This window comes from Eimeria mitis, genomic scaffold (genome assembly GCF_000499745.2).
Source record: "Eimeria mitis Houghton genomic scaffold, Emh_scaff11, whole genome shotgun sequence".
Lineage (NCBI taxonomy): Eukaryota > Apicomplexa > Conoidasida > Eucoccidiorida > Eimeriidae > Eimeria > Eimeria mitis.
In genome coordinates this window covers 49,432-75,823 of record NW_013567587.1, presented here as the reverse complement: position 1 = coordinate 75,823, position 26,392 = coordinate 49,432, and the positions used below count along the sequence as shown (strand labels likewise).

The following is a 26,392-nucleotide window of genomic DNA, read 5'->3' as shown; positions in this document are numbered from 1 at the left end:
TATCGAGCGCCATCCACATACACGTGCATTCGAATGACCGACCATGTTTGACTTCCGTAGTTGCTGGGGTGCTAGGCCAGTCACAACCAGCGCACTGCTAGTCTGGCGCAGTCTGACTACGCTGTTGAACAGCTCTTCAACAGGAAATCAAAATTATTTCGTTAAGTGAAAACTCGACACTGAGCCGCCGGGCGTAAATTATCCTTTTTCTTCTCTGGGACTGAGGAGGGAAGGCTGCCCACACCCGGAGACGAAATAGACGGACGTTGCTAGAGAGCTTGTTCTGGGACTTTCTTAGAGAGACCCCGCATAAATGCAGCGACGATGAGGTTGTCTCTTCCTGATGGTGGGCTGAGGCTCCCACAGCGCACAGATACACCATGGAATGCACTCAAGCGCAATATCTGCAAAAACGCCGCCTCTTTGCGCAATAAATATTTCTTAAGATTATAACTAGGTAAGCTATGGTGCCAAACGCGCGTATGCATTTGTCTACATAGAAAAAACAACCGCCAGTCTCCTGGTATGGGAGCGAAACATCTAAACGGCGCACATGGGGCACTTGAAAGTAAACTTCGGCCTTCTTTTAAGAGCAAATGAATCAAAGCGGTGCTGCGCGAGGCGATGCTGTGGCTTGGACGCTACCGCATTGGCCACTAAAGCACAAAAACAGTGTTCGGCAAGCAATTATGCTCGGGAAAGCTTGACGGGTCTAACTCTCTCTGCACTAAAAGAAGCAATATACAGTGCTTACTCTTCCGTCATTTCACTTCTGTGGAGGCTGGCTAGGAAGACTCTCCTAAGCACCTGCAACGCAACTGCAGGAACTGAGTGTGCCGAGTAAAACGGGGTTCAGAGGCTCAGGCAATCACTGGACTGTCTGCAATAGGTATTGACTACCGAAGTTAAGCGCGACGGCAACTGAAGCATAAGTCGCCCAGCTAGATCGCCTTAGAACGATCTGCTCTTCCGAGGCATCCATATGGGACGAATCTTCACACATACGGCATTCTTAGTGCAATCTAGGGTCTCATTGCTAGCAAAGCGCCATCAGCCTTTGCTGCCCAGCCGTGGCCCTGACGTTAAGTTTATTACCTTGGGGAATATTGCAACAAGCGCTACGGTATCGCTGCTACTGGCGTGGCGGTTTTCGGGCTTGCTTTGGGTTCACAATAGAGGCGCGAGGTGCCTCTGGCTGGTTTCCTGTAGCCGGGCAGACCAGACAGCGTGCAGGAGTCTCCTCCAGAAGGCGGGGTGACGGTCTGCTCCTCTATTAGTCACAAAATACGGAACTAGCAACAAAGTCTCAAGAAACGATTGAGGCATTGCAAGTTCAGAGAAGGTTCATGCTTTGCGCATTTGTCCTTATGAGATGCCAAAAACATATTGCATGTACCAAAGAACGCAGTTCCCTCGTAACTTGGGTGCCTGCCTCTGCGCGCCACCCGGGTGACGAAGTGTTTCGCCACCTGCCAACGCTCGAAGTGCTGAAATTCAACAGGCTTGTTACTCTTCTTTACTCCTAAGCAGCAGGGGACTAAAAGAAGCACGTATTCGCTGCTTCAGCAGAAAGCGTAACTCACATCTTGACCGCCGAGTGCACAAGAATCATTCGTGAGGAGTGCACTCAATGGCAAATTCATCTTCGCACAGTTCGTCCACGCAGCGCGGTGCATCACGATGCCCCTCTTGAATGATTCTAGACCTACAGCAACACCTAAATATACTTGTCAGTGCCACAGGCAAGGTGGTACATGTGCAGCTCGATGCGGCAAAACGATCACGACAGAAGAGCAGGGCAGGTGTCTGGTGAGAGCGCAGGATCCCACTGATTGGAGAAATCGGGCAATTGGCAGAGTGTACGGCGCTCTCCAGGGTTGAAATTTGTGGCTAGCCAACATGGGTAGGAGCAGATGTGGTTGTAACTAACGTAAACGGGACTAATTCTGTTGCGTGTCGATCCCCCAAGCTCATCAGGTCCGAATGAGACAAGGCCATGGAAGTCCCCGTAGCCGTTCGTTGTGCTGGTGCTTTCAGTCCTCCCGCTAGCTCCATTCCTTCTGGGGGCGAATGTTGCTAACCGAAGGAAGTTTTGGGGAAGGGTCAGAGGGCCCCTCGTGCCTGGCTTGTCGCATGCGGGCATCTCTTTGCACGGCGTTCTGGGGATGGGGTCCAAAGTGAAAGCGATGTTGCGCCCGTTGACTCTCTTAGCCCAGGCAGCCGTGAATGCACTGTCTCCAGTACGTGGTGCTCCAAATATAACTGCATCAACTTTCTTAGGATAATTCAAGGCTATGCCATAGGCCATAAGGGCTGCCACTGCGCCTCCCAGAGAGTACCCCGTTATAATGATCCGATTCAAAGGTGCCTCAGGCCTATCTACTGAGGCAAGATAAACCTGTAGCGCTGGCCAGGCGGCACTGAAGATGTGTGAGAAGCCAGCAGCTGTCCGTCCTTCCCCCTCTCCCAACCAGTTGAACGCATGCTCTGCCTGGCCATTCAAAATCCACTCGACTTGTGTCTTGGTGCCCCTAAACGCAATCAGCACGTCGGTCCCTCTCCTCCCAGCAACAGCCAAGACATTTGTCCTATTTCCCACTCCAGGAGAAAGAGCCTTCAAGACTAACTCCGTCCGCCAGCCGGGCAGGAGGTCCTGACCTTGTAGATGCGGCGCTCCGTCAGGTAACACTTGAGAAAAGTCACGCGCCCGCGTGGGTTTTGCCTCACTGACTGAGGGTGAAGGGCGTGCTGAGGGGCCTGTTGATGTGTTTCTTGGTCCTGTTGCTGTTTCATTGTCTCCGGAGGAATGAGAAGGGGGACTTTGCGGTTGCCCTAAGGTGGACGCGAATGATCCCGTTCGCGCCTCTGGGACTTCTGCTGGCGCACCCTCTTCTGCTTCCTCAGTAGATGCTGAAGCAGCAGATGTAGGCTTTGCTGTGGACCCTAAATTCCACAAAGAAAGCGGTGGAGTCCCTCTTAAACCAGGAAGAGATGCGCCTTCCCACAGTGAAAAGGGCGGTGGTAGTTCTGTTTGCATTTTCCCCTTATCGCGTTCGTTATCTTCCTCGCCTTCTCGGTGTGCCGTATCGGGTTTCGGCTGCTGCTGGGTTTGTTGCTGTAGGTGTCGCTGCCGCTCCTCACCTCCAGGTGGCTGCCCCGTTGCAGTTGCCGCTCCAGGATTCCCGGGTGGCAGCTCGCGGCCGCAGTAAGCGAGCGCCCAGATGTCATCTAGACGGGTGAGTGCTTGCCACAACAGCTGGTAAGCAGGCCCTTCCTCCTTAATGACATCTTTTGGGATCTTCTTGGGGATTCCTCTAGTTGGATGCAGTAAACGCTTCATTGGAAGGGAGAGGGTCTCCGGCCCCCCTGGTGGCAACACTACTGGAGACAAGGGCGGCTTCCCATGGGCCGTTTCTTCGCTTATGGCCTGACAAGGGTCAAACCAGGCGGTACGGCAAAGAATACGCTCAGTGAATGCTCCCAGAAGCCAGCAGGAGAGCTTCCGGTTCAAAGCAGATGTAGGAAGTGCGGCGCATGCCATATCTCCTAAATTAACTCGAATGGGAGAACCTTCAAGAGCTTGCAGAATACTTCCCAAAAAGGAACCTCCAAGTTGAGGAGTTGTCCCTTGCGACTCATTTGAGTGAGGTTTCTCCTGAAGTCCTTCTAGGACATTTGGCTGAACGTGCTGTGGCACGAAGACGGGCTGGTTTTTTGAGCCGGCCCTCTCCATCAGGCGGGGCTGCCGAGAAGGGGCAAACAACTGGTTAGACCACAGAGCGATATTGGGTTGTACCGCTGCACTTCGAGCCTTGAAACCCAGGCCCCGTTGCCAGACGAACTGCGGGAGCATGGGTGTTCGCGACGCTACTTCTACTAGCATCGTTTGTTGTGTCCTTTCTTTCGTCGAAGTTTCGCGGAACAGCAAGAGGGAATCTGCCTGCAGAAGACGAGGAGCAGGAGGAACCAACGGAGTAGAAGAGTGCACGCGGTTAGTCACCACCTTCAAGCTCTGTTGACCAAAGGCTGCGAGCAGGGGCAGGAGCTGGAGCTGCTGAAAACGTCTGGCGACGCTCATCAGGAAACTCTGGGATGGAAGCTCCTCAGTGCAGTCCCTCACAGTCTCTCCGGCTCCAACAACAATGGTAACCGTCATAGGAGCAAACTGTGGGATAGAACTGTACTGATTCAGTTGATGCGGGGGAGTCACCGATTCTTGGGGAGCTGAAGTCGGTGAGACTGGTCCACGCAACACTGTGTTCGAAGGCAAATCGCCACCGGCATTGTCCGTGGTTGAAGGTGACGCGGAAGTTGGTTCAGTCCCTTGGACAGCGTTATCCGCGAACGGAGGGGACAGGAGAAGAACTTGAGGACGATCGTCTGGCATCTCAGTATCAAGTTCGGGGGAGAAGGCAAGAGGGACAGCTGCAATGGCCGGTTCCACAGGTTGACCTGATGAGACGACATGAGGGTCGCCTACACTACTGACGGGCTCTATGTGCTCCTGAGGCAATGCAAAGGGCAGGAATGTGAATACACAGACGATAAATGGGCAAAATCTGCCGCAGTGGGACACAAATGTCCTTGGGAAGACCCGGCAACTTCTGGAACCCCCGGGCTGCAGCATCCTATGTGAAGATTATTCCGGCTCATGCATGCGGTCCCCCTTAAGTACTACTGAGCCAGTGACAATTTTCACTGCCACAACCAGTGGGTCCTTCGAAGCGGCACCCTCTCGCGAGAAGCCTGTTCAGGGTGAACGGCTTTGCTTCCCAAAGCATGTGAACGCAGAGTTCTTGCGCATCCCGCTTTCATGAGACGAAATAACAAGAAACCTGGTTGACAAAAAGCAATTTAGAAGGTCGAAGTGGCGTTTCAATGACAATTCACAGGTTGCGGAATGCGATTCAATTTAAACATGTATGACTGGTCACCGGTCGGCTCCACCCACCCCAGTGCGGCCACGGGGAGCTGAAACGCCTCACTCACTTCAAAACAGAGTCAATTGGTGTTATTCAAGAGCTAACTATAAGCTAAGTTCGGGGAAAAGTTGCAACACGCTTATCTTGCCTGCCCTCTGCCTATAGATCGGGGCCTGCAGACCACGATGGTGTCGGGCTCCCGTTGTTCCGGTCCAGTGGCTTTGGCTTCGTTTACGTCCAAAGTGTTAAATATTACATGCTTGAGTCACAAAACCATTTTCCCGAGCATTTCCGAGCAGACTTTAGGGAAATAACGTGGTTCTCGCGCCTTTATTTACGCGCACGCAGTTTCACGGAGCCCTGGTGTAGCATTCCTGTATTTTCCTGGGGTTAAACAGGAGATTACTGGAGAGGAGGCAGTTTAGGATATATATGTATATTATTCATCTGAAAAACATATCAGTTTGTCTACTCCTATTGTCTTAATGCTTATTGCAATAAACGTGGGACAGTGCTAACGGATAGATACCGCAATCCATTAGTACCTTATATAACCCAATGTACGGAAGAACGCGATCTAGTAGTACCGATATAGAATACAATCAACAATTCACAGAGAAAACGATGTTCAAAATATTTGAGAAACAAAGGTCTGGCGTTGCTGTCCTGGTTAGCCGTTGGACCTCCCTAGCGTGCCCCGCGGGTTAGTCCGAGGAGCCTGCATGCTGCAGAGTCTGCTTGTCGTCTGCGCCATCCTCGCGGATTTTCCCTGCTGGGGGGTGCCGTGCGGTAATGTAACGAGAATATTCAATACCGAGTGTTCTCTCCAATAGACGACATTTGCTCTATAACGAACGTTATACAACTAACGTGTTGTAGTGCTGGAGCAATACGATTCCGCTGTAGCCGTGCGCTGTTGATGGCAGTGCCTACGGTAGTTATTGTTGTGGACTGCTAAGGAAGGCAATAAGCCAGGTAGAGAAACAACAAACTACCTATAATCCCCGTTCTCTCCCCACACATGGCACGGAAGGAAATGCCTAGTTAACGAACAGGGATTGGGTGCACCCCAGCAAGGGAAGAACCTCGGGAGAGGGGACTAGAAGACAAGAACGAGAAAGAAATATGTCAAGGCAAGGGAGACAAGGGACATCTGCTCATACTGCTCATTTGTGATGGCGCTGCTAAAAATCTGCATCTAGCTGTGGCCAGCTTGATATTAGTGACTTGGCCACTGGTCATGTAGGGCGCTGTGCTCCTTGCAGCTGGATTGGGGACCACTTTTCCATATGGGCACCCCAACTTAAAAACGACGAACGAGCCAACGCAATAAATATCGTGGGAGTCGGTGATGTTCGGCAGGCCACAAAGGAGTAGGGGGATGGGACAAGCCACACAAAATGCAAAAATAACGCTATTGTCAGCAGCTTCAACGAGCGAACTATAGGTAGAAGAAGGGTCTTTATCACAAAGGAAAGCTTTTGGGACGGTAGAACAAGCAGATATAAAAGCGTGAGCCCCCCTACAGACGCAACGCCTCAATTACTCGTAACGGTCCGTATGAGGCCAAATTTTACGCCGCAACCTGCATGCCCACCTTTGTAGTTGGTAATGCTGAATCGAGAAAGGCAAATATATTGTTTCGCCCATGCGATCCTCGTAAACCGGCCCGGCACGCCGTTCTCGTGATCACATAACATAGTATTATCGTATTATGTTCCCGTTCGTCCCGTTAGTCGTGCGTTCAGGGTATCAAACTCCGTTTTTTTGGGAGATATCGAGGAATCTTCTTTGATTCGATTGACCGTTTTAAAAAACCTACTGCAGTGGTATAGTGACATCATAAAGTTGTGTGTAAATCGATGAAGTGGGCGAACGCGTTGACCAGAGAGCAAAGCGCACAGATATTCCTCCAACGGTGGCAGACGTGGCTCCCAGCTCGCCATCCTGTGAGGTTCGCAAAGAGCGCAAGTCCACTAAATCCAAGTCTCGATGGTCGAAAGTGACCCACCAAATTCGTTTGTCGTATTTTCTTTCCCCGAGTCTTTTTGCATTCGTCATGCACTCCCGCGCTGTTACAAGCGGTGGCGAGAAGCGTCTAGCTGCGATAATCCAGGTTTACGTACCAACAACTGGGTCAAAAGACGGGTCAGACAACGATGTTTCGGTGAAGAGCAGGGAAACCGGTGGATAATTAGGCGAAGCGTGCCATATTGTACTCTAAATCGACCCAGTACATGAGAGAAAATGGACCAACGTTGGGCAATTCGGCTGCATGACAAATACTGCACTTGTTCCGTACGCATGCACATCGAGCACTTCCTGTCCTTACGAACCACTGATTATCAAATTACAGTTGTAGGGCACGCCGCAGGCGCTGCAGACGCTCTTGCACATTCCTGCTGAACACAAGGCTGCCCATGTATGTACCCATTCGGCCCAAGCAATCGCGATTTCTCGCTCTTAACGATTACGTACGTTAACTTGACAGATGTATTCACGAGCTCGAAGCGTGTACTGCTTTAATCTAGCTTGCATTGTATGTGACGCAGTCTTGGGTCTGTTGTCTGAATGTATTGGGCAGTTGGGCTGTTGAATACCACACGCACGTTAAGCAGTTAGTCGACCCTGTTCATTGGAAACTTTTACGTTACTGCGTTTGGTTAAAGCGCTTGAAATGCATGTGCCACCTATCATTTTGCTTCCCCAACACTGAATTGTCTTCAAACGGGCTAGTTGACGGTCCGAGTTTACCTCTCCCCAGCGTTTCGTTTTTTTGCCACTCCGTTTCCTCTTCATGATTCGGGTGTGCTTGTGCCTCAGAGCAAAACTGCAGGCTACGCCTGCACAGAGTTCGTTACCGTGCATTGGGCATCCAGTGGGGTTCCGTCCTTCTGGAGGCCAAATGCATACATTTCCCCGTCGTTTCGGGTGTCCCCTCTTCGTTGAATTAGTGCCTCCCCGTCTCCTCCCTCTTGAGGCCTGGGTTCCAGTTCTTTTTGGCGAAGACGATGCGTATTCTGTTGGGAGTGCAGGCAGGTACACGACCATGTGAATGCTCACATGTCTGATTAGTTGTTGAAATGCTGTATATCGGGAAAATCAGGAAGAGTAGTTCATTTATGCTGTGCAAAACTCAATACGCAAACGCTTAGTTGGCTTATTGGTGGCAACCAACTATACAGCGTTCCGAATCTTCGATAGAGTGGACTGCACATGAGGAGACTGGCTGTGCCTCAACTCGTCTCGGTGCACAGTGACTATGTATTAATAGTTGATGCGTTCTGCAAAAGACTATTCGACCTGTAACCGACAGAATGTTGCAAGCCACATGGAAGACACTGGCGAGCAATGGTTCAGGGCTGCATGCAGGCGGTGGCAAAATTTGAGTAGTGTTCACAAATGGTTGTGTTCTGGCATTTTAAGTAATGATTTTGACGTAATTCGCGATGTTTGGGGTATCATGCGCCGTTGCGGCATTCTTAGTTCTTTTCCTGCGGTGCATTCCTGATCTTTTGAGCTCCAACGCCATTCATGTGGGCGAAATCAGCGTGCAGTAATGTCCTTGCAACAACAGTTTTTCATGACATAAAGTGCTTTAGAGCTTGAGAGCTGTCTAAATGGCGGTCGTGCGACGTGCATGTTCAGCTGGCAGCTGCCGTTTCGGCCAGTTTTCAGCTTCCTTGCCGTTGTACACACCCCGATACAACACGAATACGTTCATTCATAGTGTGCACTCGAGGCAGAGAGCGTTTACGCATTTTATTTCACCAGCTTACCCAGGTCATGACTGCTCACGTGCCTCGCAGATGGAAACCAAGACCCCTCAACGCGTTCCGGAGGCGAATGCTGCAGGTCTCGTCGTTGGCTATTCGACGGCATCCAGCAATGAAGAAGCACGAGCTGTAAGCCACGTCGGTCGTGAAGTCCGCGTCCCCTAGTCCGTCCCTGTTCTCTCTTCTTTGTATATTAAAGATAGACGCTTCATAGACGGAATGCAGCCTCCGCCTAGCATGCTAGGGGCAATCCGTGCACACGTAACGCACATGCACGGTATTGCATAGTAATTTGCCTGATAAATTAGCGCCATGGCACTTACTATCTCTCAGTGCGAAGCGTGTCATTCTCCTTTTTGTGTGCAGATCGCACAGCACCTCGTCACGGAGCGCCTCGCCGCATGCGTACAAATCGTACCTGCAATCGAAAGTGTTTATGAGTGGAAGGGGACACTAGAGGCACGTTCTGTCTATCATCCTTCATAGGCGTTGTCACCAGCAAAGTACAGTTGTTGCAGTCGCCATTTGAAGTGCCAGGTGTCGATGTTTGTGATTGAAGGCACATATTTTTTTGGTGTGTGACGACGCAGAAAAGTTCTGAGGTGTTGCTTATCATCAAGACGCAGCGGACGTACACTCAAGCAGTGGTGCAAGCAATAAAGGACAAACATTCGTATGAGATCCCGGAGGTGGGTGGGACTACGGTGTTATTCCCGTTGTCATTCAGTAGAATATTTTACCTTCGAAAGTGCAGTTAGTATACGCAACGCCCTAGCATCTGATATTGATGTGCTTCGTCTTTGTGTGTGGGTACCAGGTGGTCTTCACTGACGTCGTGGACGGCAACCCAGTAGGCAGAAAGTTCCGCGGTCCAGCTACCTTCCGCAACTGCGTCCTGTGCAGTGACTCCTTCCCAATATTCACGAGTAGTTCGACAGTACTGATGTTAGGTCTTTGGTTATGCTTCCCTTGTGCATACTTCTGTGCAGGACTACCTCGAGTGGGTTCGAGCTGTTACCCGATCGAAGGGCACCTAAAGCTCGCCAATTTGTTTTATGAGACTCTGACGGCAGTGCATCAATCATGGATGCAGAGCAGATGCCAGATTTTGGCTTTCCAAACTCCGGGATCTGCTCTACATTCATGATTCCTGGAGACTGGCGAGTTAACACTAAACATAACCGTGTCAAGCAGAGAAAACGCCTGCACCTTTACGGCGAAGTTGTGGAGTCACACGAAATGCAAAATTTGCCGCCACTGCTGTTTCTCGTTGGGCCGCACGGTACACGCCCACTGGACATGAAGTGATTTCCTTCCCCGTGCAGGACATACTGCAGTGGAAGCTGACGGCGTTAAGGAGTCTCTTGCGCAGTGCTCAGTTTGTATTTTTTCAGCTGGGATAGCATAGCCCCAAATAATTGAGCGAAACAGCGCCTCACAAGCGCATCACCTGCAACTCCCCTACGTATGCACCGCCCTACGCCCAGTTAAGCTCAGGAAAAGCTTACAGAATGTGCGGTCCGGCTACGCCCACTTCTGCATAGTAGCACGGGGGTAGGAACGTGAACAGCCTTCGAAGCCCGGGCTTCACACAAATTTGGCCGGTTAAAAGGGTTAAGTGCACGAAAATTGCCCAAGCATTTTCCCTCTGATGTTCAGTGCTTTATCGGAGTTGTAAATAGGTGCATACGAATGGCCGGTGAGCACTCCGTAACTACCATCCTCAAACGCGCATCTAGAGTATTGTCACACGATATTCTTCCATCTGCACTCAGCAATATGACGCCGCCACAGCTGAACAAGCGCATCACAGGCAGCAGCTTAACAAAACTCAATTCAACCCTTGCGCCCAACCCCCCTAGTAGTGCCAACGTCGCAGTCGGTCCTGCTGTGTCTATGAGCCACGACGAGCATACATACAAATCCCGTGTGCATTTAATTTACCAGGAAGGCACAGAGCTATCACCAGAAGGAGGGGGTGGGAGGTACCGCCCCAACTTGTCAATGGAAAGTTTAACCGTTTTCTTCAGACCCGCTTCATCGTTGAGGATTTTGCTGTACTTTGCTGCAGCAGCCGGAAGAATGCTTTCAACGACTTGCCGGTCCATTTCGCGACACCTGATGATTACTTCAGCTTCCAAGAGGCGCAGCAAACCCTAAATTCGCAAAACTCATCGCTTCCAGGTCCACAGTAATATCTCTAGAAGCCGAAAAGCTTCACAGGAATTGTATGAATAGATATGCTCAGTTCTCACCTGCACAATGAGATCCACAAGGAGCTCCTTGTACCGGGCACTGTCGGAACAGATGGCTGCCAGCTGCTTCTGTGACTGCGCATAAACTTCGTTCACCACTTGTTCTTGGGCAGCAATTCGGCGAAGGCGTGCCTTGTTAATGGCCGTCGATCGGTCGCTAAAGCAGCACACACAGTTCCTTTAAAATGAACGAATTCACACCAGAGCCCGGACAAGGCACAGGTTTGCTACTTCAACGCCTGTCTAGCATGGCACCTACATAGAACGCTGCACTTCAAGCTTCTTCGCCTTTTTGTCAAACTCCTGACGAATCTTGTCCTTCATCTGCTGAACAATCTTTAGCTTCTCAATGTTAAAATCCTCCAATGCACGTGCCTCTATTTCCTGAGCTTTGTCTTTGGCTTCGTTCAAAATGAACTTCACCATTTGCTGGATTTGGGCAAGGGCCTCTTTGTCATCCTGCAGAAAACCACAGACATCATTCAATGTGCCAGCAGATGTAAGGCAGTGGGAAGGAAAGGCTCCTCATGGATTGGAGCAACAGTACACAGTCCCCTATAGACAAAATCGCGTCTGCGAGATAATGCCCCGCCCCCGCATGGCGTTGCGTGCGTCTCCTGCTAATTTGGGGAAAATATAGAACACATAACAATGCCTTCCGCCTGCCACATTTGCTTACCATCGCCATTTTCGCCGTGTCCGGGGTAAATACAAAACTACACTTCACATGTCATCCACTCCCTGCAGAGAATGGCACAGTTCAGAGCTGCTAAGGCAGATGAGCACACTGGGAAAGCCGTTTATTGCTGTCTGTCACTAACTTTTCAACCCCATATATGACATTGTCGGTGTTCGGCTTGAATGCAGCGCTTGGCTCTGCAGGTATCGCCACCTCAACTGACGGCGGTGGCCACCGCTGGCGAACGACCACTCAGAATCCGGTTGTCTGTCCGGCTGCGCCATGAACCATGGCAGCGCAAAATTTTGGCTGCCAAAATCAATAATAACTGCACTCGGCTAAGAGTTATACTCCGTTCTACTCGGTTAACCATCCAACTGTCCAAAAACCGTGCTTCGCGAGCAGCGGGGTGTTGCTGAGCAGCTCGTTGGTGAGCCAACGAGAAAAACTAGTTGCTTCGTGGTAAGCTTAGAGCTGTAAAATTTACCGGGTAATCTATGTGAAACCACAGGGGTTGGGAAACTCTGGAGTCCGCTTGGCGGCGACGCCGCTGCCTAGTGTGCCCGATGGGTTCCGTTGATGGGCTTGGCAATCGGCAAACCGCCACCACGTAAAAGGTATATTTATATATCCGGTGTGTTTCAACTTCCTACAAAAAGAGTTTCACGCACCTTTAGGTTTAATATGCGGGCCACAGCAAGAGCGCTTGTTCGTCCTCAGTGTGGTAGGGCTGCCGCGACCTTAGCGGGGCTTTGTCCCTAAATATACGTTAGTAGCAAGGTCACATATCTCTAGGACGAATCCACATAGTAAATAAATGGTTAAATGGTATTATTTGACTTGCTGTAGCATCGCAAGTTTGCTCCTTTTGCGGTGCAGTTGCGTATAACGCTGTGGTATTGCTCGCTCGTTTTACCTGTAACTGAGGTAGCTTAGGGGGCTTTTGTTGTAATCACCAACTTCTGTTGCACAACTGGAAACTTCTGTTTCTCAGGCAGCGCCTGCGGAGTTGTGCAAGGTTGCGATGAAATAGCTGGGAACCGTAATATGTCAGGTGAAGCGCCTGTGTTCATCGGGTTCCTCGGCGACCTAGTTCCTGACGGCGACAAGACAGCGGCAGAAGCCCTAAGCAAATTTGGGGGCCAGCCGGTACGCCTAAGATCTGCTGTTTCTGGAGTTATGAAGCGCACAGGACACAGTTGTTCAGGGACGTGCCTGAATAGGGTAGTAGACATACTGAAAGCCGAAAGCTGGTTGACATCGCCTTCGTGCAGGTTTGGATCGATGGCAATGTTCCGGAGAGTTTCCCCTTCATCTGCTCCCACTGCGGTGCGGAGCTTGACTTTGTTTGCCAAATGTAAGCCTTTTCTACCCGTTGGAGAGAGAACGGTCGCCAGCTACTCCAAGCTCTTCTGCTTAACCTTCCAGTGTTGCTTCGCCGAAACTGTAAAACAAGCGCGCGCACTTTTTTCTGTGCAATATCTACAGAGCAACGCCATACTGTGCAAATAAACGTTGTCTTTATCTTTTCGGGTGCCACAAGCAAACGACATGCGGCAAGACAGCTGACGGCTGGATGGTTGTGAGAGGCGTTGTCGAAGCGCCTGCATCCGCCAAAGTTGAAAAGAAACTCCGCGATAATTTACCTGAGCACCGGTCACAAGGGAATGACGCACTTTCCTCACCGGATTCATCTGACTGGCTCCAAGCGGCGTTCGGCTACACGGCCTCTGCTAGTTCGTGCAGTGACAACGGCTGCCGGCAGAGTGGGAAGACCTGCGAACCAGAAGCAGCGTCTTCACAAAAACCAGGATGCACTGAAACGCCACAAACGGCGAATGAACTGATGCCGGCATTTTTCGTCCGTATTGAGGATGAACCCCCAGACAACTCTCAGTTCGACGCGACAGGTGGGGCCTGCACGAAATGATACAACTCCAGTATGGACCAGCTGCTGTTGGTATACCAGTGCGGCATTCTGGCCTCCATCGTTCCTTACAAACTATAGAACTGCGGACATCCATACTCCCAAAGCAATCGCTACCTTCCTAATGCGCATTCATGCAACCGAATGCACCTAGCGGACCCAGATTTTACAACATTACTAATTAGCCATCGCCGAGTTTTATGTGCAGGAGTGCGGGCACGTCAGTTACAGCTCGAGTACGAACAGCGGTAAGCCCTCCTTAACTCGAGCAATATGGCTGCATAGTATGCCTAGGGATAGTCTTTTACCCCTGTCAAATCGACTGGCTCGGGCGTGTGGCTCAGCGAAGCGCAGGGTACAGCGGAGGAGGCAGAAGGCAATCAGTACGTCTAACACAGTTACCGTTTGCTGAATGGATACTATCACGTTGGGAATAGGGCCTACTTTGGTGAGCACCGTGCTCGATGATGCGCAACCGAATCCAGTGCATGTGCTATACGTGCAGGAACAGTATCGCCGAGGGGGAAGAATATGAAGAAAGCCCTGACAAAGTATGCCTTTAGTGTATTTTTTAAACTCTTGTCCTCATGCCTATCAACGCACCCTAGTATTTACGAGATCTGGAAACGAAGTTCTGGGGTGAGTTTACTTTGGGCGATGTGTGTCGCGCTGGTACTAGGTTTTTCTCAAGCTGCAAAAACGACTTTCCAGGAGCCCTAAGCAGGCAATCCGGTACAGCTTTGGAGGGAAGCCCCTGTTCATATCACCTCCTAAAGGGAAAGCAGCATCCGTTCCTCCTTGCCCGCATTGCGGCAGCGATCGAGTGTTCGAAATGCAGCTTGTCCCAGCAGCTGCTGAAGAAATTGAAAAACGGTATCTCACACATGCGTCCCCAACAGCTTGCTGTTTCTGGTGCAGGTGCTTTCTAGTAGGTTAAGTGTAGAGTGTAAAACAGTCGGGGAATAAATCAAAACCACCTAAGAAACTGAAACCGGTCAGAGGAAGCAGGCTTCTTTTCGGTGGATTGATGCGTGAGGTAACAGAATTCTACTGGTAACAGCAGAAGCATCCAGATTTATATTGGGCTTCCTGCGTGCCGTGTCGTGCGCAGGCGTCACTCGGCCGGGGCAGCGCCTGTCGAATGGGGAGTTGTCGCAGTTTTTACGTGTGAGCTAAGCACAACCTATGCTTTCAGTGGACCCAAGACTGGGTGGAGATTGCCCTGCCGCCAGTCACTTTGATTGTTGTCTGGGTATGGTGTGTTTACTACAGGTAGGAAGGATTGTATTCCTTCTTCCATCTACACTGTTGAGCACGTCGTTGCCCAGGAAATATTATGACTTTATTTTCCGGTGAATGCGCCACGCCATGCATGGACATCTGTACGGCGGATCACCTATATGTTCCGCGCCAACTTCAGCGCAGCTTCAGTGTAACTTGTCTTGGCAATCCACGCCAATCCTATAAGGATAATCCACCCGGTGTATGCAACAAGGGCCCATTGGTTTGTAGGGGTAAAACTGCGTAGAAGGGGGCAAGTCAGTGTGCGAATCTTTTGCTCCCATGCAGTTTCAGCGGACGTAGAATTCCGTTGTTCTTCACGTGCCGGCGTCCTGAGAGTATACGCCAGTCACTACTTTGCTCACTAATTGGTCATTTTCGTAAGAACACGGTGCTCACCGACGGGGTCCCACAATAAGCCTGCCAAGGTTAACAGGCGCGTCAGACGGTTTTAAGACGACGAGCGGGCCGTGGGGCAGAAATAACGGGTATTCAATCACAGGACACGATTCGACGGTTACACTTGCGTGCGGGCACTGGAGTGTCAAGAGGTACGTTAGGGCATATCGCGTGCTGCTGAAATCTTCAGAAGCATTCAAGACTCCATCGTGCACAAACACCAATCGAACTACGTACTGGTTTCGAAGGTATTCAGTCCAATGCGTGCGCCGCCCACAGCTGAGCAGCCCTCCCTACAAGTCTGTGTAGAGTCACCGAGTGTCCAGAAAGAAATATGGCACTCGCTGAGGGGTATTTGATGCTCAGACGCAACACTTATGAAGAATATCGCATCGATTGCTCCAGCAACCAGCGGTACTTGAAACGTCGCGAGTGCCACGAGCAAAACGGTGCAAGTTGTACGAAACATTTCGAGGGGTCGCGATTGTATTTGAAACTCCGGTACTTTCGCGTGCTTTATAATTCGTTGAGCTTGACCAAAACAGAATCTTTGAATAGCAGGGTGGAACGGTAGCGGCAACCGTTCCGCTCGGCTCCAGTGTACAGACGAACGGGTACTAACGTTTCTCAGCGTTTGGACTGAGCCGCATCTAATTAAACTCGTCCCACCGAGTAGCGGTGTGACGAGATAAAGGCCACTCTTGTCTCCCTCTACCATGCGTGAATCGAACGGCCCACCGTCGTCCTCAAGCTAAGGGAACATGACTATGCAACAATGTCCCACTATGACGACGCTGGCCCATGTCTGCGGACTCCGTCGTACTATTTAGTGCACAAACAGCCATAGACGCCAATAAACATTGCATTCCTGTCCCTGCTGGGGACCTTCAATCATCTGGCCTGGGCCTTGAGAGCGCAGCCTAAATATTCAACATGAGGTCGTCAGGCTGAACTTCTGCACTGCTGTCAACTACCAGCGCAGCCTTTTACCAGCCCGCCGCCCAAGACGTATTTCTGAACGCGGCCTTGCTGCGGGTGATAGTGGGTGTGCCGGCCAAGCATTACGGTTTCCTATGCATCATCCCTGGAAATGTCTGCTTTGCTAGCATGAGGAGGATGCTCCCCCATGGCCGCTGTACGTGCGCTAGAGAACAACGAAACAGAAATTCCTTCATTCCGTCGCTGGAGCATCGCTTGCTGGAGCAACTTCCTGGGTCCAGGGTTCCTCCGCCTTGTTCCCAACTGTTGCTTCTTCAGAGAGATCGCCGCCACCTTCCTCCTTTGTTTCCTTCTCTTCAGACTCAGTGTAACTGGCAACGGGTACACTTGCAGGTGCTCCTGTTCCATCCTGAGCCATATCATCGGCGCCCAGCTCACCTTTCTTGACAGGAGCTGTTGCACCCATCGCGTCTTCAGCTGCAACATCCCCGTCATTCGGATACGTCGCCGCATCTTCAGTTCCACCTGACTCCTGTACTTGTTTCGCTGCGGCTGGAGCATCCTCCGCAGATCCTGCATTGCTGCCTCGCTGTCCCGTCCAAATAGGAGCCCTGCAAAAAGAAAGAACACAAAACAACTGCGATGGCAAAGCGCTACGCAGGCTGCCCTGGTATTGCTGCTGTCAAAGAATACACTGAACGTGCAGAGCGTCAACGCGTACCCTGAGCTAGAGTGCGTCAACGGCGGAGTTGGGCTACGGCGAGGCTGCTCCTCATCTGTTAGGTCTTCATTGAGGCGGCGTTTCGGTCTGTTCCGCCTCTGCATATCTTGGTACTCGCTTAGTCGTTTTGTTCTGAGGAAAACCCATTTGCACAATCATTCGCCATATTTGAATAGGAACCCTTACGATTTCTATAGGGCTGTACAAGCCGAACGCGGAAAGGGAAACCAACACTTGCTCACCTCTGTTCGATCCACGCATTCAGTGCCTGCGGATTCCTGCAACGAGAAAGATAATCCTGCATCAGTTTTAGGCCTGCAAGCAGCAAATGAACGGCATACATTCTCACCACAATCCACATGGGCTGCAGCGCTGGATATAAAAACTAACGATGATCAGCTGAGCCGCGGGCGGGAAGCTTCACATGGCTGGTTCGGCATACATCTCGCCTTAAACTTGAGGTACGGCTTGTTGTTCTCGTGAAGGAATTCCTGCTTGTTCAAAGAAGGCAACATCCACTCCGGGACATTTATCACCGCGGTAAAGGCATATCGGCATATTTGAGGGGGCTCCCCATCTTGCCCGAAGAGTCGTTCACTCGCTAAGATCCCACAAAGACAAAAACGAAGAGCACACTAAGCAGCACGTAATCATCACAATGCACACCGTCTAGAATCTCAGCTGCGCACGCTCAGGTGACGTAGACGTCACTCAAAGAAACTTACGCGGGTATCGCGACGCCTCAATATACTTCGGCGCGTCTGGAAAAGTGCACTCCAGCTTGCGAATGAGGCGCTGCTTGAAGTAGAGCAATACCCCTGCCTCACAAACCCTGGGCTGAGATGACTCGCCCGTTGGGTCGTTCAAAAAACCCATCAGCGCGAAGCAGCCAGCATCGTGATCTGCCGGAGTAAAAAGGTACGAAAGTTCTACCTGTTCAGGCACACACAACCACACCATAAGAGCACACCCAAAATACGAGCTGGAAAGAGTCGATTCGTCAGCTGCAAATGCATGCGTAGAGTACTTCCAGTCAGAACGCAGGCTGCAGTGTCCCCCCATTGCAGGATGGCAAATTACCGGGGCATAAAGGCGCTGCTTTAAGAAGAGGTATAACGAAGGCGACAAGGGGCTGCCGTCTGCCATGAGGTCCCCGTCGGCAGACCGTTTCTCTGCCAAGGCTGTCTGAGGGCGGGATATTGACGCAATTAGACCACTCGCTGCCTCTGCTTGTAACTCTGCCGCCTCTTGCTGCTCCTTACTGATGTGTGATTCAGCATTACTCTCAGCAACCTCAGATGCACCCTTCGTTTCTCGTGACTCCCGTTGCCGCCCACCATAGCTCAGCGGCTGGGGTGAAAGAGGTATGCCTTGGACGTGTATGGTGGCCGGTGCATGTAAGTTAAGCCAAAATAAGTAAGTAGCCAAGCAGTAGTCCGGTGAATGCCTCGCAGTTGTCCAAAGAGGGAAATGGGGAGGTAGAGCCCTCTGGCCCTTGGCCTGTTCTCCTTGGACATCTGCCGAGGTAGCACGCTCCGCCACCCCTTCAGCTGGCTGTTCCGATTTCACGCCCTCTCCTGAATTTCCATCTCCTGCTGGACTAGAGCCAGCCTGCCCTGGAGTGTTCAGCGGTTTCCCATCTTCGTCCACATCCAGCATGTCCGGTCCCACTTGGGCATTCGCTGCAGCAGCTTCATCAACGGGTGGTCGGCAAGGGTCACGAATTGATTGTGGCTTTTCATCGTTGCCATTTCCCGAACCTTCAGACGCCAATCCATTTGGCACCCCCTGGGTCTCCGCGGGTTTGGCTTCCGTCGTACTTGCCCCAGTAGCCGGACTCGTTTGATCCGCCATCTTGACTTCTGACGAACATCCCCCAGGCTCACCGCTCCTTGATGCGGTAGAGCTTCCAAATCTCCCCTGACCTGGCAAACGGATACCCGGAGCCGACGACAAGTACATCATGTTATCTCGCGAATCCACCACCAAGGAATCCAGGTCGTCTCGAAGATCCCAAAACACCATGCGAGACCCCGGCATTGTACCCAGCACGTTTATCTGCTCTGCCAAAAGCGATGGGGTTGTGAAAGGAGTGTAACTGAGATCAACACACCACAAGTAGTACGCAGCAGACCACTTCCTAGGGTCGCCTCCACACAGGACCTACTCTAGTCAATAAACTGGAACCGTCATTCCTAAAATTGGACAACGGCACATCATTTCCGAAGAAATGCTATGATTTCTAAAATTGCTCCCAACAACTGTAAGCACAGACTAATTCTAAACCAATGGCATTTGTCCTACGTCATCAGCAAGCGCTGGTGGTGCCGGTGATCTGCCATGTTGTTGGGGTCCCTATTGATTAGCTCCTTGTTCGGCAAACGCCACATGCACATCTGCATGCACAGCACAGTGTCACAGCTGTCCTTACATGACTACCCCAAACTAATCCGAATACTAACTCGGCCGCGTGCTGAGAAACTGAGGAGTGGAAGGTTGGCAAGAAACGGGGAGACTTAAATGGGACCCACAGGCGCTGCAATTTCCCGGGCGTCACAGTGACCCATCAGTTCCAAAGATAGCATGCCTATGCCAATAGTCCCTTGTGTCCTCGACATTATGGCGCAGCTCGAGGCAATACGGCCGTAGGCCATCTTGAAGCCACAGCCGTACTCGTATCCCTCTGCAGGCGCGCGCACCCAAACAAGATTGCAGCTACTCCCATGAAAAGCCATTTAGAACACATGCGAGAACACAACGCTGTATGCTAAGACCTGAAGCAATGAAATGTCATCGGAAACAGGCGACACGAGGACATACTCCGGCGACGCTCTCCCGGCTCGAAGCTGCCATAGAGGCGCAAAAGCTTATTCATTGCCGGGTAGTCAAGACCCTGCCCGTCGTCTTGCACAGAGAGCATGGGATCTTTGTCGGGGGTCTCTTCGAACTTGATCCAAACGTTGCGGCAGCCTACAGACGGGTGCATGGCGTTGTCTATCAGCTGTGCGATAGCCCCCATTAGCCACCTTTGCTGGCTGCAGAGTGCCCAAAGGATGCCCGGCGTGTGGGTGTCCCGTTGATACCATGAAGGTGTCATTCGCATTGAGTTTATGCCGTGCCCCATGAGATGCGAATGGAGCGACTCTCCCCCAACTGGGCAAGAAACTGCGCCTGGCCCTCCCTGCGCCATTAGCCCCTTGTAGGGATCGTCACCCGTAAGAGACAACACCCAAGCGTCTCCGAGCACCTGAGCAGAAGGCAGCAGACGTTATGTGGTATCGTTCGCGATGCGCAGAGGCAATGAGCTGTCCCACAACTACAGATTCTACGTGGAATACGGCATGCCATCACCAGCGCCCACCTGATGACGCCGGAACCCGCCGTGGATGAACAAACACGGAACGGGAGGGCGGGTGGGTCTGGCGAGAGGATTGTGCGTCTCGAAAAAGCAGGCGACATGGCGCTGTCTTGCACCAAAAGGCTCTCCGACATAGTCCGCAGGATATCGGGGCTTGACAGTGTACCACTGCTTTTTAGAAAAGAAATAGACACTGATCTGATCTGTCTCCGTGGCGCGGGCCCGGCCACCCTCCATAACTGTTGTGACGCCACTAGTTATCAGCATGAGCCGTTCGATTGTCCGTGGCTCCGCCCTCTGCAAACCAAGGAACAGAAGTACCACGCTGTTCAAAAAGAAGCAATGGACCCACACGGGACATGCACAACCGTGGACTTCTACCCTGTGCCTCCCCGAGGCAAAGGGGACAAGAAATGTCGCCGGTACAACTTACGGGCTCCTGGTAGCGTTGGGTGATGAAGATCGCTGCATAATGGGAGCGTGGGCCTATTTTCCCCTCGTAGATCTCTTGCTGCCACTCTCCTACGACTACTGGCCCAGAGTGTGCCTCATTCACTATATCCTTAATCTTGAAATGCCAGAAGTCCTCAAGCAGCACTCGCTCCCGGCAGGAAACCCTCCCATTGGCGCCGTGCGTCTCTCCTCCGAACAAACTCAGGTGAAGATCTTCCGACCATATCATGGAAAACCCGTATCGAGGAGGCGGTTTCGTATCCCCGACACGAACTTCCGTCCATGTGTTGCTCGTAATGTGCAGAGCCCACATGTCGTTCAAGCAATGGAATGACACGCTTGGGTTACTGTGCACAAGGTCAAAGGAAGCAAGTATAGAGCTACATGCACTAAGGGGCACTACAGCAACGCTTCCACTGGTGGTGAAGGTCTCCTATATATCTGAAGTGTGTCTTCTCACTGCGCTGATATATGCCGCTCTTGTCTGTCACCCATGGTGCTTACCCTGTCCGCCCTCCGAAAACAAAGAGAAACTCCGATAGGTTGTCTGAGCTGCTATCCCGCCAATTCCCAGTCTCCGTCTTGGCGGGGAAAACTGAGGCCGCATGCTGATCGCGCGGTGCAGGGGGCAGCCCCGCTGGATGCTTCCGCACCCATCTGTGTACATGCAACGGCAGCATACTCGGCACGAGTCCCTTTGGGGAATCCTGTGTAGGATACAAGGCTCATTAAAGCTGCTGGACTTCGCAATCTATGACAAAACATAGAAACGATGGTAGGCGTTCTGTTTGGTTTGAAAGTGCCGCTAGACAAGTCTTTCAGCCTGCTCCACATCGTAGCAATTCTGTATACCTCCTCTCCTCACCTCTTGAAGTCCAGCTCCAGAATGTAGACATCATTGCAAAAGTGATTGCCCGACAGACCTCCGAAAAGAATCACGCCCGGGCTGTGCTGCAAGGTAAGACCGTTTGTGCTATGACCGTCTCTTTCGGATGGATATTCTCCGCAGAAAACAAATATGCGGGATGAGAAGAAATTGAGATTTATAACGCAGGCGCTGCGAAAGCTTACGCCTTCGCCTCTTTCGTTCGTCCCCCCAAAGAATATAGCCTTGTTGCTGAAGGATATCAGCGTGTGCCCGAACACGGGGACGGGAGTCAAGGGGCGCCGCACTGGCAGCCAACGAACCTTCTCGAACACTGCAACAGTAGTGATACATACAGAACAGCACTCGGACTCTGTACCCACACAGAGAAATGGCGACGTACATTAATCATTGCATTCTCCCCTGTGCCACTAACGTTGGTACTACTGCTCTTACCGTTACGGCTGCTAATTCCCTATACACAATTAAAGCAGTTACTGCTCGTCCGGAGAGAAGCTACTTACCATCCTTCGTGCTTTGCGGAGGCATCCGCCTTGAGTCAAGGTTGCGCCTGATAACCCTAAGAATGGCATCTCTATTCGAGAGGCCTGGGCCTGCAGCCCCACCATCAAAAGCGCCACCGGCCGCCTGCTGCTGGTCCTGCGGAACCCCTACTGCCGATCGAGCCCCTCCTGCTACAACACCATGGGGAGTCGTGCTGCTGGCACTCCCTGTTCAACCCAAACACAAGCATACCGGCGCCAAACGCTGAAACGAGAGAAGCGACACTGCGACACTTGAAGGCGCCGCGATGAAGAGGCGGAACCGAAGGAACGCCGCCTAAACAGGCCCTAGTACCCACTACTCCGGCAACTGCAAAGGCAACGAAGTCGGGCAAAACATCCATACCTGAGGGTTGAGGGCTGTGAGTTGGTTGCTGGTTTGTCGTCTTGCTGAGCCCAAAGGCTTTCTCTATTCTCGCCAGACCCCCCGCGTCTGGCACTCCAAGTCTTCCCGGTTCGTTCTCCAGCTTTCTTACAATCGTATGGAGCACATCGTGGCCAACAACAGCCCCAATGAAACTGTATACTTTTGAATGGGGGAGATCGTGATTTAGGAAATCTGTAACAATGCCACGGATCGAGTTTCGCTGGTCCGGCGTTGTTACACTGTCACTCGCCAATGCCTCAAGGAGGTTGAATAAGGTCGGCCGCTGACCTCCAGAGTTTGGCTGACTGGGGGCACCTCCTACGCCTTGAGCGGGTGGCACGGTGCTAGGCCCTGGATGCGGTCGTATAGGAGCCCCACCAGCCACTGCACCCGCTGCGGCATCCACCGCGTTGCTAGAAGCGGGAGCTACCTGCTGGGGACCCACTGGCTGACTTGCGGAGACGCTGGCAGCCGTAGTAGTACCAGCTGCTGCTGCTGCCTGTTGTCTTCCTGTCGTTGCATCGCCTGAACCGGTTGGGTCCTCGTCCTCGTCCATGGCTCCGAAGGCAGCATTGAGGTCGTCTTCCCACGCGAACAGGCGTTTCTTTAGGAGTTCCATTGCTAGGACGGAAGAGGCCGCAAGCGAAATGGGGACGGAAACTGCAATTACCCGGCGCCCCGCCCCGCCCGCATACGGTGCATGATACAGAGTAACCCCTTCTGCGCCCTTTGGCGTGGATACAGAACACTGGCGCTGGACCGCAGCCATGTCCACCGCCTCTGCGGGGGAACAAAGAATGAAGTGGTGGGCTGTGCCATCGGTAATGAGACGACTCTGCGAAAGGAGATGCATACTGCGCTTGGGAAAAGGAACTGCTCCGCTCTGAGTCCCCGTATGAGCTGGCACGCCGACCAAAGGGGGATCTTGTAGAGGCGGAGCGCTCATTTTAGCTCTTGCCAGAGACAGGTTTCGCTGTTTAGCTGAAGATGTGCGCGTTGAGCTGAACCCGCATGGACGAGGAACCCCCTACGGCTGAGGCCACAAGCGAATTACTCAGCGTCAAAAAAGGGAGGAGTGCCACAACGACTTGGCGCGGAGGCAAACAGGAAGCAGGAGGGAAAAGGGGGAGAAATGAGCACCTATCGAGCGTCTTCAAGAGACCAGCAAGAAGCAGGTCATGAGCTTGCGCCTGCAGTCGGCATGGTGGCAGAAGGCGCTACCCATGCAGCTGCAAGATATTCCAGTGATGCTTAACTCCGTCAGTCCCTACGAAGCTCTCATGAATATCTGTAGCTGCTCCTGGACAGGACCTCCAACTCCGCCCGGATCTGTTTCGAAGTAATAGAGCACACCGCGATATGTACGCCGTTATCGCGGCACTAATCAAATAATACACGCCACTGATGTGTTCCTTGAACACAACGTGCCGTTAAATCGTGAAAATGGCACCTGGGTCCTAGCTTGCGTGGAGTCGGAGAGGCCAGGGGAAGAGAGGCTGCTAAGTCGACGCGAAGCAGCTTTCAGCGCGTGAGATAGCAGGGCTGCTGAAATATACTACAGCAAACAGAGATGCACGGACAGCGTGGGGTCGTCAGACGTTGGGCGCAACAGTGTATGAGCCTCCCTACTATGTGCATGCTGCCGGTTGCGCTGCGGTGTCTCGCCAGCTGGGTAGAAAGGTGCAATGGTCCTCCATGATATATGCCCTTGGCACGTTTTTATAGCATGGCAAAGTACAAATGATTGGGGGTAGAGCCTGTGGCCGACAGAGCCGCGAGGAAGCGAAGTAACGGAGCAGGCTGGCTGCAAGCGGGCTGTTGCAGAACGAAATTGCCTTTCTAGTGGCAAGCGTCCTGTTCCGCGAGCAAAAAAGGCCTACAGTAAGTGGTAAGAAAAAACAGCAAACTACAACCCGCATGTAAAGGACGGTGAGCCAATGAGCTGCCATTGGCGGGCGCACGGCCAGTAGCGAGGGGAGGGAGGGCAGCGGGGAGGGCGGGGGAGAGGGGGGACCTGGGCGAGGCATCGCCACCGGTTCATTCATGTGGGATCGGGTCATCTAGAAACTCAAAACACACGCAGTTATGCTTTACTTAGAGGAACAAAGCACAAAAAAGACGCAGCGTTGAACAGTTAACTTCCTCGTCGCAGACAAAGCGGATCGTCCGAGAGGAAGGAGGCCCATTCTCGATTGCTTTGTCCTTTATTCCCTGGCCTTTCAACTAGTGTAAGCTCATCTGTTACTGTACGCAGCACAGTCTAAAGTGTGTTCTTCAGGCGGAACGTGCCCCTCTTAGCCAATCATGCCGTTAGTCGACCAGTGTGCGGATTGCACCAGGACGTGCAGCTTTGCGATCTCGAATATAGAGCTCCTATCAATCATCAGCCCGTTCACTCTTATAAAAAAGTAACAGGGGAAATGTGAGCAGCATCAATGTTGAGACGACCTAGATGCTGGCGACGCTGACTCTGGGCACTGTTTAGGCTCTAGTACGCCACTGCACACAGCGCATGCGTTTAATCCTCTTGGCTAAGAAACGGCGCGCTTTACCAGCTTCACTCCGTGTGAGGGTCAGTCTAGTCTCCAAAGAGACGACGAGGGAGATGCATACTCTGATCTTGCTGTGTAGCAGATCTCATCCGCAGGCAACGGAATGGCGCTTAGAGCAGATATATTCCCTAGGGGAAACTGCAGCGTTTTCTTAGTATGCGAGCTCAGATGTTGGTAAGTTGCAGATTCCGCGTACCTTGAGCAACCACTGTATATGCTTCCACCCCCGCATATCCTTCCCAGAAAACAGCTTCAGCACCGGTATTGTAACAGGCGTTGGAAATAGCTAATTGCTGCCAATTCTCAGCTGAGTTTCCACTCCCACCTCGCGTTTGCCAACCCACACCCACCTCATGGTAGGGAGGCGAGACTACTATAACGCACTTACCTGGAGCTGCAGCGGAAGCGGAACGTCCCCAGAATAATGCTCGGCGGTGAGGAAAAGCGGAGCCCCTCGCAAGGTGGCTGCACAGCCGTGCAAGTGTATAAGATCAGTAGTTTCGGAAGTCCAGCACGCTTGCAAAAGTGTGTGCAACCCCATATGAACTTCAGCGCCGCCACCGTGGAAGCGGCATTAGAGAATGTATGTTGCCAGAATCATCGCCCAGCTGCAAGGGGCCAGAGGACCTCTCAGCTGTCTTTCGCATAGGCTCAACAGAGTAAAACTGTTACCCTTATTCTTACGTGGCGTAAATATGGAAAAGGTGAGTTTCCCTTCCGTCCAGAAGAAAGCCTGCTCCACATCAGTGGGTCCCACCAACTTCTGCACCTCTCTAGTCCACCTACTACCACGGACTAGCTAATACAGTTTGAAACCACAAACCTGCGACAGTCACCCTAATCCTACTATTCCTGCTGATGCCCATGCTTAGAAGCAAGGCATACCATGCGCCGGGCATGTCTACCCTTGTTAACGGGGGATTGGATCCAGATGAAAGCCTATCTCGTCAGGGCCAACTCAGCATTAGAGAAATCCCGTCGGCACGTTGCCTATTCTAGGCATCTGACGTGCTCTAACTGCCTACATTGCTTCCGTGTTCCGGTCACTACCTCATACGTGAACGCTGTGAGCTCGCACTACGGTATCAGTCTAGATGAAATTGCTCCGCTTAAAGTGGCAAGCACCCGAACTAGGAGTGTTAAATGGTTATTCCCTACAGTGTAATGAACACGGCGATCTACTGATGTTATGACACAGTAAGAAGCGCCTTCAGTGGTTAAGTCTGTTGGCCCAGCCTCCCCCTATAAAGGCCTCAAAAGCAGCGGCCGCTTGCCGTCAACTACCGAGGAGGCCTCAGCTACAGACAGCACTGGCAATGTGCGCAAAGCGCTCAA

General features: G+C 52.0%; 5 protein-coding genes across 5 annotated transcripts; 2 read left to right on the top strand and 3 right to left on the bottom strand.

The window, feature by feature from the left end:
- Positions 1 to 1,780: 1,780 nt before the first annotated feature.
- On the bottom strand, positions 1,781 to 4,627 carry EMH_0008240 (lipase domain-containing protein, putative; the record flags this gene model as incomplete). Its single annotated transcript, XM_013494294.1, has 1 exon — positions 1,781 to 4,627. One exon carries the CDS (start codon positions 4,625 to 4,627, stop codon positions 1,781 to 1,783), a length of 2,847 nt encoding a protein of 948 aa, XP_013349748.1.
- A 4,104-nt stretch (positions 4,628 to 8,731) lies between these two features.
- EMH_0008130 (CutA1 divalent ion tolerance domain-containing protein, putative) lies at positions 8,732 to 9,735 on the top strand (the record flags this gene model as incomplete). Its single annotated transcript, XM_013494293.1, has 4 exons — positions 8,732 to 8,827; positions 9,289 to 9,387; positions 9,516 to 9,548; positions 9,688 to 9,735. The coding sequence occupies 4 exons, from the start codon at positions 8,732 to 8,734 to the stop codon at positions 9,733 to 9,735; spliced, it is 276 nt and encodes a 91-aa protein (XP_013349747.1).
- Positions 9,736 to 10,638: 903 nt separating this feature from the next.
- On the bottom strand, positions 10,639 to 11,641 carry EMH_0008020 (vacuolar ATP synthase subunit e, putative; the record flags this gene model as incomplete). The annotated part of the gene is made up of 4 exons (XM_013494292.1): positions 10,639 to 10,854; positions 10,954 to 11,110; positions 11,213 to 11,412; positions 11,633 to 11,641. The coding sequence occupies 4 exons, from the start codon at positions 11,639 to 11,641 to the stop codon at positions 10,639 to 10,641; spliced, it is 582 nt and encodes a 193-aa protein (XP_013349746.1).
- A 1,038-nt stretch (positions 11,642 to 12,679) lies between these two features.
- On the top strand, positions 12,680 to 14,899 carry EMH_0007910 (programmed cell death protein, putative; the record flags this gene model as incomplete). Its single annotated transcript, XM_013494291.1, has 8 exons — positions 12,680 to 12,781; positions 12,907 to 12,989; positions 13,121 to 13,542; positions 13,768 to 13,807; positions 14,065 to 14,110; positions 14,239 to 14,432; positions 14,671 to 14,726; positions 14,832 to 14,899. The coding sequence occupies 8 exons, from the start codon at positions 12,680 to 12,682 to the stop codon at positions 14,897 to 14,899; spliced, it is 1,011 nt and encodes a 336-aa protein (XP_013349745.1).
- A 1,511-nt stretch (positions 14,900 to 16,410) lies between these two features.
- On the bottom strand, positions 16,411 to 23,274 carry EMH_0007800 (uncharacterized protein; the record flags this gene model as incomplete). The annotated part of the gene is made up of 14 exons (XM_013494290.1): positions 16,411 to 16,789; positions 16,900 to 17,031; positions 17,142 to 17,214; positions 17,342 to 17,500; positions 17,625 to 18,997; positions 19,204 to 19,295; positions 19,431 to 19,582; positions 19,720 to 20,146; positions 20,261 to 20,554; positions 20,691 to 21,057; positions 21,215 to 21,367; positions 21,576 to 21,909; positions 22,100 to 22,306; positions 22,485 to 23,274. 14 exons carry the CDS (start codon positions 23,272 to 23,274, stop codon positions 16,411 to 16,413), a joined length of 4,932 nt encoding a protein of 1,643 aa, XP_013349744.1.
- Positions 23,275 to 26,392: the final 3,118 nt, after the last annotated feature.